Below are 15,368 nucleotides of genomic sequence, written 5' to 3'. Positions count from 1 at the left end.
TAACTCAGACTTAACCTGAAGGGTTAAACTCAAACATTTTTGAAAAAAGTTTTAAATTAGCGCTGAGCTAAAAAACAACTTGACATTCTGCAAATGGGTCTAAAATACTAAAAAGTTTTGAGACCGTGTTTAAATTTGAACATACTCAACTTCTTAGTAGCCAAAAATTGTTAGTTTAGTTACAAAATTCAAATCCTAGTTTTTTTATTGTCTTCATTACTTGTGTTTTTTTTTTTTTTTTTTTTTCAGATACAAAAACATACCTAACAAGAACAAACAATGCGATATTTGTGGCAACCATTTTAAAACAAAATCGGTCTTAAATATGCATAAACTAATTCATACCGGCGAAAAGCCCCATAAATGTGATTTGTGTGAAAAGCGGTAAGTTATCATAAAATTCCTCGGCCTAATATATTTATCTAAAATTTTTCTAACTTTATTTTCTGCCTGTGTTAAATAGATTTATACAAGCTACGAACCTAAGGCAGCATATGCGTACTCATACCGGTGAAAAACCACATAAATGCAGATACTGTGAACGGTGCTTTGCTACAAAAAGTGTACTGAATAAGCATTTACGTGGAATTCATCTTGGCGATAATATTCACAGATGTAAGTTTTGTCCCTTAGCTTTTCGTTTTGCTTCGGAGCTACGGTTACACTCAACTACGCATAAAGACGAAGATCGAGAAACCCGTGAGCGAAATTTGAAGGCCTTAATGGAAATAGAAGCTAAATTAAAGCAGCAAACATTCCAAAGGAAAGTATTAACATAGCGTAAATTGTAGTGCACTGTTATCAAAATTGCAATGCAGCATACCTTCCTTAAATTAGAAAACTTATAAGTATAGCTACCGATTTTTTCATCGGTAATTATTTGCTGTCTCGTACAAACGCATGCCTATTTTTTGGAGTTTTTACGCACATATCGAAGCATTTCTGAGCAGGTTTCTATTTTTACTTAGACATATACCAAACAATAGTAATGCACATAGTATTTTTCCTGGGAAAGTTATAGTTTGTCTTTAGTTAAGAAACACAAAAAACAAATGCTTACGATTTGTCCCGTAGCAACCATGGAATGCTCCCAAAAATGGCTCAGACAAATACCACTTGGATGAGAGCCATGATTCAATTACTAGAGGTTTGTTCTCCAATGATGACATATGTTTGACACTCCCAAGTTGAAAAATCTGGACGGGATGCTTTTACGAAGTAAGGAAAACGGGGAATAATTCAATAACCTTTTGTAAAAATTGTAGTAGAAAAGTATCTTTGGTAGTATATTAGTAGTGATAATAAATTTGTAAATGCCAAAAGTTTTTGGGGAAATAATTCATTTTCTACTAAATATTTCGTGAATATTTCGATTTTGAACAGGCAGCCGACATGGGGTGATACGCTACTCAGCAGCCGAAATGAACTGACAAAAACAAAAATAAAAGAAAATGGCTTATTGTCTTAGAACTTTATATTCCTACCTTGACTTTGACAGAAGAGTTAAGCTTTTGTGCGGTCCTGCTAGACAGGGAGTATTCACCTTTTTATTATGAAATTTCGGAAAGATCTTTTCTGTTAAGTATTCATGGAAGCGTTCCGGATAAACCGTTAATTTAGAATATTCGGGATGCCTTCATTTGATACTACCTTACGAGGTCCGAATATATCAAATAAGTATATACATAATATTTCAAATATAAACCGATTCTCCAAATTCATAAATGGAGACGAATGTTCCGAACATACGGAATTAATAGAACAGAAGGTGGACTTTTAATACGCGCCCAAAAATATCCAGAGAATATCAAAAGACGCGTATTGACCGCGATAACAATAATTCGAAGGCGGAAATAAAAATTTTAGCTCGTTCAAAAGACATTAACGAAAAGCCGAAAAATGACTCCGGGTTGCGTTGGCGGCCTTCAGCCGAGCTTATAAAAAATTACCCTGGCCGGTCCACCAACGAGGTGGGAGCAAAATTAAATGCGTGCAAAATCCCTTTGTATACAAACTCTTTTTCAGTCCACGAAAACATTACAACAACCACATGAAAATTGCCAACTCCAACTGCAAATATCTCCAGACCTCTCGATATTTTTAGACGCGTATTAGCAGTAGACTCCTGTTCTAGACTTTTACCTGAATAAGGGCTTCATTCTGTATTGCGAACGATAGCTCAGACGAACGATTCGCCTCCAAACGACTTCGTCCAGCAATTGTATTCTCAACCATTTTCGTTCGGCCTTTACGTTTCTTACTTTACGTCAAACAAGAAGGCGAAACCAAGTATCAAATGATCTGCTGCCATCGTTTAACATAGGGCAAATACATTAGCAATTTGTCTCTGAGGCAATACGAACGTTAGTTTCGTAATACAGAATGAGGCCCTAAGTTAACATGCCCAATGAGTACATTTCGTTATGGCATCTCCAATATTTACTAATGACATTTTTACGTGAATCGATTTAATAGTCGAGGTTTTGACGCTGAACGATGAATTTTGAATTGTTTTTGGTTTCGTATATTCATAGGTTTACGAAAGTCCACGATTTCTTGGTGTCCTCACTTTTCATATAATTACCTATGTTCAATGTTCAGCCATATTAATGCATCGAGGCATAGTTAATAAATTCACTATAAAATTAAAAAAAAATGTTCTAAGGAATTATGCAGTTCAGTACTTATCGGGTATTTGTAAACTGATTGCTTCCTATTTATAAAACTAATATTTTTCGAAAGTTCGCAAAGAAACAACACAGTTAACGGATGTCAATTCGATTTGGGAGCAAAATGGCTGCAATTGTCAAAAAATGTGCCTGTGGAGCAAACCTCTTGTGACTGAATCATGGATGAGAGCAACCGAAATTGAATTTACATGCCAACCTAATATAAAAGCACGCAAGTAATTTTCTTTCAAAAATGTCTCATGCCCATACAACTTGTATGAGAGCGACCGAAATTGAATTTGCTGCGTGAAAACCTAACTCAGGGGCGGAAACTGCTATTCCTTTTATAATGTAATTCCTTTCGAAACTATTAATTTTGGACTTTTAATATATTTGGATCAAGATAAAAATTATATTCGGATTTTTATTACCTGAGTTCTATCGGACTCAAAAAATAAAAATACAGATTTTACTTTTATCTGAACTTTTATGGAAAAAGTTCGAAAAATAAAAAGGATATGATTCGACATGATATTGCTATAGGGATACCTGAGAACTCAAACATTTTCACCTAGGACAGTTTTTTGACCTGGACTTTTTCGACTCCGAAAAAAAATTATTATTTTCCGTCCCTGACCTAACTCGATTTCAAATTTTTTTTTCTGCGTGACATTTCAGTATGACGTTTGCAAACATGCTTTACATTGTCGCAACGCATGCTTATTTCGGTTAGGGCAAAACAAGTAGTTATGTGCGTGCGCTACGCAAAGGCAATGCGTTTTTATTAGGTTGGCATGTTACTGCTATATAACTCGATTTCCAATTTTTGTTCCACATGACACGTTTTCATGTGCACATCTGTATCACATTGTCGAACGAATGCTTATTTCAGCATAGGCCAAAAACGTCGCATGTAGTAATAGATCGACACGAATACTGAGTGAGTATGAATGGATCACCTGATTTTTAATTGACTATAGCTGTCTCATTCTGTATCTCTTTCCGTCACCCGTTGAAGATAGCCGGCCCTATGCTCCGCCATATTGAACACCCTGTCAAAACGCTGCTAAAATGCTAAAAAGTAGCCATATTGAACATCAAGTCAGGCAGTTGACGGATAAGATATCACACTGGTTTAATCCACAATGGTCTACATGTTTAAGATCAACAAAGTTTAGTCCTTTGTAAATCTTACCAAGTAGCGCAACTAACAGCTGATCGCTGAAAATTCGCACATTCACACGCACAGTTCTCGACTCAGTTTAAAAAAAAAAAAAACTAGATTACTTAGCTTAAATTTTAAAGTGAGATAATCCTTACAAATTGATGTATATATAGAATATATAAGGCGTTTTTGTTGTAATTAAAATAGTATTTTTATTTATATTAAAGTCTTTATAATTTTTTTCAACTTTATTTTAACAATTTCATGCCTTTTTAAAGCATTTTCGTGCATATAAATACAGCCCTGCGCATATACGTTTTGACATTACATTTCATACACGTTCGTATTTGCCATTCTCATTGTTTCTAAATTCGTAAACAATGACTGCGGATATTCTGTGTGGTTTTTCGAAAAAATTTATTATTTTTGTGAAATTTTATACTTACGGCTGAATTCTGTAATTCAGTCTCATCTCAAGTCTCTAAATTTGAGATTTTCCTTTAGAGACAATTTTTGTGACTTGAGATGATTTCGGTATTCAGTAAACGAAAGTCACAAAAACAATTCACCATATCAACGAAATTCACCAAAATAACAATTTACTCATACATTGAACAAATAATATAGTATTGCTTTTTGTCAACACAACGTTAGGTGGTATTGTGACTGAGCTTGCTAAGATGCCGTTCACAATTTTTATAGAAAATCCCGAAGTGTGTAGGTTCGAATCTCAGCGGCGCCACATGTTCGATGTTTCTTTTAAGTATTTTCTGTTTTAAAATTTTTTCTATGCTTATTTTAATTTGAGGAATAAAAAGAATATATTTTAAGCGTTTTTCGCAAATAATTTTCATACTTTTTCTGAAATTTTCACGTTTGTGATCTGCCCCGGCCCAGCTCACAAATTAGTGATTGCTTTTGTGAGGCTGGAGACGCGAGACAGCTTACAGAATGGCAAATTGTCTCAAAAGTGATTTTCACCCCAGATAGTCTCTAATAGTGACTAGAGACGGCTTACTGAATTCAGCTGTTAATCTGTGGTATTATGGTGTTCAAAAAGCTTTTATGCAACAATACTTTGCCTCACAACCAAAGATGACCTCACAACGCGACAATATATTTCGTAATGTCGAAGTACTTATATGTATATGTTTTTGATGTGGAAGCTTGCATTTGAGAACAAGGTTGCCACTTTAGTCCATTTGGACCAAAAATGGCCCCTTCCATCCCTACATGGTCCGCTGATCCCTTTTTCTCAATTTTTGTTCGTCTTCGGCACGGTCCAAAATTCAAAACACTGCCGAAAAAATTTGTCGCAAATCCATTACCCACATATAATTTTCAATTTACAATGAAATTCTTATCAAGAAAATTGCTCTATCAATAAAATGTAGCAGAACAATCACATTTCACCTTGCGGATAATTTAGGCGAGGCATTAAAAAGGAAGTGTTGAATGTTCGGGCAAACACATTGTCATTAATTTTTGATGCAACAACGGACTTATCAGAAAAATACTTATTTTATTGGTTAGATATTTCGATCGGTATTATATTATTATACAGTTGAAACTTTTAAGACGCTTCATTTTTGAAAAAATTACCACAGACCAATTCCAATATTCTTAGAAGCTGCACCAAAAAAAATTTATTAAATTTAAAAAAAATAAAACGAAATGAAAAAGAAAGAAAGGAAAGGATAGGAAATGAATGTCAATAAAACTGAAAGAATGGAAAGGACGAAAAGAAAACGGAAGCAAGCGAAAGTAAAGGAAATGAAAGGAATGGAAGGGAAAATTAAGAAAGAAAAGAAACAAAAATTTTGAGATGAGAAGAAATGATGGGAGAAGAGAAGGAAAAAGAAAAGGAAGAAAGGAAATGAAACTTGACGCACTTTTACAAGGCGTCATGTTCAAAACATGATTGAAAATAAACGATACGTCAAAAAAAAAAAAAACAATATTTTCTTTGCTCTGCAAAAACTTTTATCAACAATATTTTTTTAAGAAAATAACTTCAATTCGAATAACGAAAAGCTCAATCTTATAAACTATATTAAACTGATTTTAAACCACACAACTTATTTTAATACACAAAACGATTTTTCATCACTCACTGCTGTACTTCATATTTTTAGCAATTCACAATATAGCTTTCAAAACGGTTTTTTTGATCTTGAAAAACTGTTTTTGCTGAGAGAGGGTTTGGATATAAGCCGAAGATGTTCTTTAAGGCTCCTTTGCAGAACGGCAAGTTAAGTTTTTTAAATCAGACTTAAAATGAAGGGTTAAACTCAAACATTTTTGACCAATTTTTTATAATAGCTTTGAGCTAAAAAAACTACTTGCCGTTCTGCAAGTGGGCCTAAAAATACAAAAAAGTTTTAAGACCGTCAAAAAATACACTTTCTATATTTTGTTTGTCTTGATTACTCACTTACTTAATTGGCGCTTAGCCGTTTAAACGGTTATGGCCGTCCAACAAGCGCGCCTGTCGCTCCTTCTCTCTGCCAACCAGCGCCAATTGATCACACCAAGGGGGTTTAAATCGTTTTCCACCTGGTCCTTCCATCGGAGTGGGGGCCGCCCTCTACCTCTGCTTCCATAGGCGGGCTCCAATAGAAACACTTTCTTGGCCGGAACGTCATCCTTCATTCACATAACATGGCCTAGCCAACGCAGCCGCTGCGTTTTAATTCGCTGGACTATGTTGATGTCTGCGTATCGCTCGTACAGCTGATCGTCTTCGGTACTCGCCAACGTGTAGAGGTCCAGAAATCTTTCGAACAATTTTTTTCTCGAACACTCCCAGATCCGCTTCATCTGATGTTGCCATGATCCATGCTTCCGCACCAAATAGCAGGACGGCTACGATAAGTGACATATAGGGTATGATTTTCGTTTGCCGAGAGAGTACTTTACTTTTTAATTGTCTATCTAATCCAAAGTAGCATTTATTGATTACCTGTGTGATTTTTTTGTTTTTTCAGATACAAAAACATACCTAGCAAGAACAAACAATATCCGTGCGATATTTGTGGCAAACATTTTAAAACAACGTGGAAATTAAATATACATAAACGAATTCATAGCGGCGAAAAGCCCCATAAATGTGATTTTTGTGAAAAGCGGCAAGTTGTCATAAAATTCCTCGTCCTAATATATTTATCTAAATTTATTATATTTTTGCTCTCTGCTTGTATTGAATAGATTTATAAAAGCTGGGCCCCGAAACGAGCATATGCGTACTCATACCGGTGAAAAACCATATAAATGCAAATACTGCGAACGGTGCTTTGCTAAAACAGATGTACTGAATAAGCATTTACGTGTAATTCATCTTGGTGATAATATACACAGATGTAAGTTTTGTCCCTTAGCTTTTCGTTTTGCTTCGGAGGTACGGTTACACTCAACTACGCACAAAGACGAAGATCCAGAGACGCGTGAGCGAAATATGAAGGCCTTAATGGAAATAGAAGCTAAATTAAAGCAGCAAACGTTGAAAAGGAAAGTATTAACATAGCGTAAATTGTAGGGCACGAAATTGCAACGCTGCATACCTTTCTTAAATCAGAAAACTTTTTTAAGTTTAGAGACTATCAAAAAAAAAAAAAAAAGAAAAACAATCGGCAAAAAATCTACCTCACGTTGTCGTGGGCTTCTACTGTGCACAAAATGCAGGAAACTACTGTAGATCATGCTGTTATTTATCTAGGCTGCAAATTATTTGCTACTGGTCAAGCTTATGTGGCTTTAAGCCGAGTTAGGTCTTTAAAGTTGACTTCGAAGAAACCTTGTAATGCTGATGCATTAAAAGAAATGGATAGGATGAGAAACGTTACAAATAACTAAGTAAAGAATTCATAACTTATTTAAACAATATTTTACCCTACTAAAAATTTAAAAAAATTGATATTTAAATTAAATTTAAGAAAAAAGCTTTTCTAAGGACAAGCTTTTATTATAAATGTAAGCGTTTATTACTTGTTAATAAAATTAACTAAAAAGTAAAAAATAAATTGACTTGAAAGAAAAATAACACTTTATAAGTTCATTGTAACCTTTAACGATAATTAGGCTTCTTCGTCTGCGACAAAAAAATTCCATATTGTACATAATTATATATTTTTAACATTAAAACTTTACACCTAAATTATTAAATCTTACAGTTTATATCACAGTCCTAATTGTTGCAATAAAAGCGTGTTACATTGTGATATCAAGAAAAGGAGGTCCTAAAAGTTCTTAATTATACCATCAAAATTTAACATGCTTTTTATTAGAACAATTAGGACTGTGATATATATAAATTATAAGATTTAATAATTTAGGTGTAAAGTTTTAATGTTAAAAATATATAATTATGTACAATATGGAATTTTTTGTCGCAGACGAAAAAAGCCTAATTACACTGGTTTACAGCCAAAATGCACCAGAGACGCCATTATGAAATTCCTATGTAAAATAACCTCTTGATCTCGAAAATCAAGGTTATTTTTAATTCTATGCAATTATTTAAAATAACGGTTTTTTCCAAAAAAAAAAAAAAAAAATTGGGTCCACTTAATCATATATATCTCAAGAACGAATTGAGCAATTCCAAAACAGTTTGAAGCTTTGCAACACTTTTTGCTGGGCCCTGCAGACTCAAAGATAACGAACAATCATTGCGGATTTTTAAATTTCTTTTGTAAAGATATAAAAAAATTGTACTTTGCGAGGAAGGATCTCGAAACCTTTTTATTTTTTTGCAGATTTTTTTCTCTGTAAGCTCTGTTTTATTACAAAAAATTAGCTTTCATTCAACAAAATCGATGAACTAATACAATAAGCATTCAAATAAATATAACCATATAGTAAAACTTAAGTACCTTATAAATAATAGCATATGTACATATGATTGTCTTAACTCTATGATCTTATTTTATAATTGATTATGAATCTTGTTTTGAAGCTTATTTATATTAGAATCGGTTTATCTTATGAGAAATCAACAGTAGTCACACATCATAGCGACATCCCAGAATCCTTGATATCGACTTTCAATCATTTTCATTTTCTGGTGAAACCTTTCGCCATGCTCGTCAATTTCGTCGCCAAGATTTTGCGGGAAAAAATTTAAATGGGAGTGTTGAAAATGAATTTTTAAAGACATATTTACTCCTGAAAAAAATAAAATAAAAAAGTATATTAGATAAATACATAAATGACACATTAGTATATAATTTTCTTAGGCTGGATTTATCTTTCAGTTCAGAACAAATTATTTGTTTACATTTTTCTCGTTCTTGTTTGTTCGGAACTGGACGATGAATTCAGATTTAGGGTATATATTCTCATGTAAATTTAAAAATTTTCATACAAATTTTTTGTTTATCAGGCAGATAGGTTTTAAATTTAACTGAAAAAACGGTCTTAAATATGTTTTTTTATTTACCCATTTCCGCATAGTTTTTGATTAAGTCGTTAACTATCATCTCGTAGTTAGGACTTTTGTGTTTTCCTACAAAAGAAGTAACGACCTTTTCAAAAGAATCCCACGCTGCTGCCTCCACTGGTGACAGAAGTTCTTTGAAATGGTTATTGGTCATCATTTTCCTTACTTGCGGTCCCACAAAAATCTCTTCCTTTATTTTTGCTTCTAAAATCTCTGGAAAGATTGTCTTCAAATGATGAAAAGCTTCGCCTTCTTTGTCCAAAGCCTTGAAAAAGTTTTTGATAAGGCCGAGCTTGATGTGGAGCGGAGGTAAAATTATTATTTTCCTCCTTTATAAGTGGGGAATATTTTATGTTATCCATGTTATTCGTTCTGGCCAGTCCTTTATGATGTAGTGGTCTTGACGAGCTCGACTATCCCATTTGCATAGAAAGCAACAGTATTTTGTGTATCCACTTTGTAGACCACATAGCATTCCAACGACATTAAGATCGGCACATATTTTCCAATCATGTTGTTCGTATTTGATTAATTTGAGCAATTTTTGCATTATCTCATACGTTTCCTTCGCATTTGGTTGCCAATATGCAATAATACGGCCTTTAAACTTAATTTATTGCCGTCTATGAACAATCGCCACTCTTTTTTGAATCATATGGTTCACCAAACTGTTTGTATATACTAGCAATGCCTTTGCAGTAACAAACACTATCCTCCTTCGTATAGTACTTGGAAAATTGTTCGTGACTAGTTCTATAATATGTTACCTTAACATCGGGTGAAACAAATTTAAATAGTTGCATTGGAGAGGCGTGTAGTACGGCCTTTTCCTTTGACAATTCCAAATCCCTTATCCAACATTGAGTTGTGCTTGTGACAAAGAGTTTCTTTCATCCGTTTGAAATACAGGACAACACGATGCCGCGTAATCAGATACTGCTGTTGACAATGAAACTGGAGCCGGAACTAAAGTTAAATTTAATTCTGGCAATGTTCTTCCGTTGAATTTAGTTCTGGTAATGATACTGTAGATACGCTCGCATAGGTTACTTTTCTTGACTTTCCAACCCCAAGTACTTTTGTAGTACAAATATAGCAGTCCGTTGAATGGCAAGTTGGTTCCCTCCACTTCATTGGTGTAATAAATTTCATATGTTGCCTAAATAGATAGTTTCAGAAATTAGTCAGCTATGCATTAAAAGGGAGCAAATTACTAATTTTTACAACGCACCCTTTTGTTCCGGTTTCCGAAAAAATCAATTCGACTCGATATGTGGTGCATACAGTATTCGGTGTCCATGGTTTTTCATGGTTTTTAGGCTCAATTCCAAAATACTTATAGTATGTAATTTTCAAAGGATTAGGAAACACACTTCGCATCCTTTTAACGATAAACTGACCGCAGATGAAACAGAATATATCTAGATCATTTGTACACTCAAACTTTCGCGACCTTTATTCATATTATATTTTTAAGTAAATGACGGGTTATAAACTGTAATTATAAACTGAACAGTATCCGGCGAGCCTTGCATATATTATGAAGGAACAAGGCGCATGTGTTATTATTTATACTTAGATCAAGTAAAAATTCAAGCCTACCTAGACAAAAAGGTTCCCTAGTTCTATAAAGAAAACACTACCTGCCTTAAAAATATGCTCTTGCTTGAAATGTACTGGGTTTGAGAAAACGACACTAACAATTTTTTGTATCTAAGAATTCTTCGAAAATCTACCTGCTAACAACTAACTGATATACGAATACTAACACGTATGTACCAGTAGGGTACTTAAGTATTAAATTGATATATTTATTTATTTATTTAGTCTAGTAACAAATGTTTATTACAGACACTTATGACTAAATTACAGAGACCAGCTTATATTAAGCTATGGAGAACACTAGCAAAAAGAATTTATATTATTACATATTAAGTAATTTTTTAGTTTAAGTTGAAAAGCGTATTTTGAGTCGGAGAAATCAATATCCAAAACACTTGAGAAGCAATTAATTTCTGATAGGGCTCTGTTAATAGGCGCTTTTGAGTTATAAACAGTTCTACTCAGCCCTATGAAAAAGATTTCAAAGTGGCGGAGGTTTCTACAGGGAGTATTTAAGCATAGTCTTTCAAGAAGCAGCGCGCAGTCAATTTTGCCCGTGAAAAGATCGAAAATGAACAACGAGGCCAAAAGAATTCTCCGACTGTTTAGGGATAGTAAGGATATTAGTTGGCATCGAGACTCATAAGACGGGATCGGTTCCGAGAAACGTAATGAAATAAGCGCGAAGCGCATAAAGATTTTTTGAACCCGCTCCAGGCGGTTGATGTGAACTGCGTGGTAGGGCCGCCAAATGAAAGCCGCATACTCAAGTTTGGACCGCACAAAGGACGTATATAAAACTTTGAGTGTGTAAGGGTCAGAGAAGTTTGCGGAATGGCGTCTGACAAAAGCAAGCATTGAAAGCGCCTTAGAAATTGTGAAGCTGACGTGAGTGTTAAAATTAAACTTTGAGTCGAAGTATACCCCCAAGTCTTTAACTTCAAGAGTCGTACGAAGAAAGGTTTCTGCAATATGATAGGAGGTATGAAGTACCCTCAGCAGTTTACCATACGTCACAGTGTGGCACTTACTTATATTAAGGAAAAGACGGTTCTTAACACAACAGATATAAAGCTTATTAGTCTCAGATTGAAGAACAACGACATCATTATAACTGATCTCAGAATAGATCTTGAGATCATCAGCATAAAGCAGAAATTTGGTAGATGAGAAGCAAGAGCTAATGTCATTAATGAACAAGATAAATAGTAAAGGACCCAGAATACTGCCCTGGGGCACTCCAGAGGTGGCCCAAAATGGTTTCGAATAAACACCGTCAATATTTACAACATTACTTCTATTGTGCAGGTAAGATTTACTTGAATGTTTATAACTTTTGTATTAGTTCATCGATTTTGTTGATTGAAAGCTTATTTTTTGTAATAAAACAGAGCTTAGAGAGAAAAATCTGCAAAAAAATAAAAAGTTTTCGAGATCCTTCCTCGCAAATTACAAATTTTTTTATATTTTTACAAAAAAAATTTAAAAAATGCGTAATGATTGTTCGGTATCTTTGAATCTGCCTAGCAAAGAGTGTTGTATGCACAGTTTATAGCAAATTTTATTGCCTTTTAAAAGCTTCAAACCGTTTTGGAATTGCTCAATTCGTTCTTGAGATATATATTATTAAGTGGACCCAATTTTATTTTTTTTTTGTTTTGTGGAAAAACCCGTTATTTGTAAATATCTCAAAAACGTTACCATAGAATTAAAAATAACCTTGATTTTCGAGATCAGGAGGTGATTTTACATAGGAATTTCGTAATGGCGTCTCTGGTGCAGACAAAAAATTGGAATTTGTGATCCAGTGTTATCGTTAAAGGTTATAATGAACTTATAAAGAGTTATATTTCTTTACAGTCAATATATTTTTTACTTTTTAGTTAATTTTATTAACCAATAATAAAAGCTTATTTTTAAAAACGTTTTTTTTTTTTCTTTAATTTTATTTTAAAAGTTCTTTCACTAGTTATGAGGAAAATATGTGTACCGGAGTTTGTCAAGAGACTTAACTGGTCTTCTACTTATGGCTCTCGAAACGTTTGAAAGTGCTTGGAGAAAAAAGATTTTTTGAATTTCTACTCTGTAGAAGTATTTTTTGCAGATATATAGCCTGTTATATCCTTTAACGGTCTCTTTACATCTCTTCTATATAAAACTGAGCGTGGCCCTTTACCAAGTTCGGTAATTTTTCCAGACTCCTTCCCGAAGACAATGAAGTAGTTTACCAGGTTTTGTAAAGGCAGCTTAAACCGTTTTTGAGTTATGACCAGTACTAGTTTAAAAAATGCGGCGCTGCGCCCCTTTCGTGATTTTTTTTAATTAGAGGTAAGGGAAGTTTGGTTATTGAATCATCTACTGAATAGTCATGCTTTTTAAGTTTTCTAAAATGTATATGGCGGCCACCGTGGTGTGATGGTAGCGTGCTCCGCCTATCACACCGTATGCCCTGGGTTCAACTCCCGGGCAAAGCAACATCAAAATTTTAGAAATAAGATTTTTCAATTAGAAGAAAATTTTTCTAAGCGGGGTCGCCCCTCGGCAGTGTCTGGCAAGCGCTCCGATTGTATTTCTGCCATGAAAAGCTCTCAGTGAAAACTCATCTGCCTTGCAGATGCCGTTCGGAGTCGGCATAAAAACATGTAGGTCCCGTCCGGCCAATTTGTAGGGAAAAACCAAGAGGAGCACGACGCAAATTGGAAGAGAAGCTCGGCCTTAGATCTCTTCGGAGGTTATCGCGCCTTACATTTATTTTTTTTATTTTTAAAATGTATATACTGTAACGAATTTACTTGCAAATCCTCTTATTTGCAACCCTCTGCTAAGTTCGAATCACTAAACTGTTGAATAAATAACTCCAATATTTAATAATACAAAATGACCTTTATTAAATTACTTCACAATAACACTCAAACTTTGCAACGAATAGCTTGCTTAATAACCAAACTGATTGATAGCTCTAATGAAACTGAATTCCAGCGCCTCTACATTTGCTGCCTTTTATACTCTCTGATTTCAACGTTCGCATCTTCTACGCGCTTCCATTTCCAAAATCTACTAGTTGGCCATCAGCTCTCAAATTTCTCAGCTGTAACTACAATTGCACGATTTTATAGCTTCTCTCATTGCATACTTTCAGGAGTATCTCAGATATATGCATGTGGTTGTGCCTTGCTTCTCAGCTGCGTGCACCTACATATGTGTAGACATAATAATTGATTCGTTTATGTAGATACAAGTGACTGTCTGCTGTATTGTTGTTGTGACTTCATTTACTTAGCATCAGACTAGGGATGTGAGTATAACTTAGTGTCACTCAAATTCGTCACAATACATAAAAAGCGGGCGTGAGTATTGTCTGAAGTCGCTTATTTTAAATAGCTGTGCGAGGTGAGTGCCAAAAAATCCACATATCAAATGTCAACAAGATATCTTAAAATTTACTCAAGTTATCGGGTTGACATGGCTAGAAGAATTTCTTTTTCACCCGCATCATTTTGATATATGGAAATCTTTATTTATTCTAATTACATTGTTTTACTCAATCGTATTATAACGGCTTATGTAAGCTTGATTTTTAGTGGGTTATATCCTTATATAAAAGCTCGTAACACAAAAGTGGTATCCTTATCTCCTTATGTAAGCCTTATTTTAATTGATTAATATAAGCCCTCTAATAAGGTAGGTATTGTCTTACTAATGACTTCTAATAATTCCTTATATAAGCTTTATTTTAAATGAGTTTTAAGCCTTATACATAACGTCATCTTTCAGATAAACCTTATGCCACACAGTACAGAAAAACAAGAACAAGCATTACACCAAGATCGTGCTTATTGCGCTAAATTAGCGAAAACAGTAATTTGGACAGTTGGTTGGAATGCAGCTGCTAGAAACACGTCCATTCTGACAGCACTGATAATCAACTAAGAACAAATCATCGATTCTAATAACACATTCACTATTAATTTTGTATGCTTTTGCATGAACGTTGAGAACTCTTGCTATGAGAAAGGGGTGACGGAGTGGTAATGAATTATGTCATAGCTATCAACATCAAAATTTTGAATTTAGGTTAACTATGTACATAAATAACTGAATAAAAGTATGATATGATGTGTGGCTCGGAACCATACCCCAAATTTCAGATAATGTTTTGGGGTCTAGCAGTTTCTAAAAAAAAAATCTGCAAAAAAAAAACAAAGAAGTAAATGTAACGTCTGACGAACTGATTTCACGCAACCAGAATAAAAGCCACTTGAGGTTGGCTTTCAGCTGAATATGATGTACTGAATATCGGTAATATTTTTATTATAACAGTTATGTATGTATTACAGATTTAAATATGTAGGCTAACTACTTTTTGGTTTAAATTAGTTGAATCGTAGTTAGCTGAAAAGTAATGCAGAAGTAAACAACTCTGAATACTTTTCAGCCATTGCCAAAGCATGATACAAATATTACAAGGTAAAACCGGTGACTGCCGAAATGACGT

The 15,368-nt window shown here is 34.2% G+C and overlaps 1 protein-coding gene across 3 annotated transcripts in view; it reads left to right on the top strand.

Moving 5' to 3' along the window:
* The window catches only part of LOC137249716 (zinc finger protein 141-like), a 57,662-nt gene extending 42,535 nt beyond the window's left edge, over nucleotides 1-15,127 (top strand). The window contains exons 2-7 of one of the 3 annotated variants that reach the window (XM_067781495.1): nucleotides 250-384; nucleotides 464-763; nucleotides 6,822-6,962; nucleotides 7,042-7,193; nucleotides 14,106-14,168; nucleotides 14,648-14,689. In XM_067781495.1, the coding sequence (XP_067637596.1) occupies nucleotides 250-384; nucleotides 464-763; nucleotides 6,822-6,962; nucleotides 7,042-7,193; nucleotides 14,106-14,164 (787 nt within the window). In that variant the 3' untranslated portion in view covers nucleotides 14,165-14,168; nucleotides 14,648-14,689. The other 2 variants (XM_067781494.1, XM_067781493.1) reach the window with 2 other exon arrangements.
* Nucleotides 15,128-15,368: the final 241 nt, after the last annotated feature.

Source organism: Eurosta solidaginis, chromosome 4 (assembly GCF_040869045.1).
Source record: "Eurosta solidaginis isolate ZX-2024a chromosome 4, ASM4086904v1, whole genome shotgun sequence".
NCBI lineage: Eukaryota > Metazoa > Arthropoda > Insecta > Diptera > Tephritidae > Eurosta > Eurosta solidaginis.
This window is presented reverse-complemented; position numbering and strand designations above follow the sequence as displayed.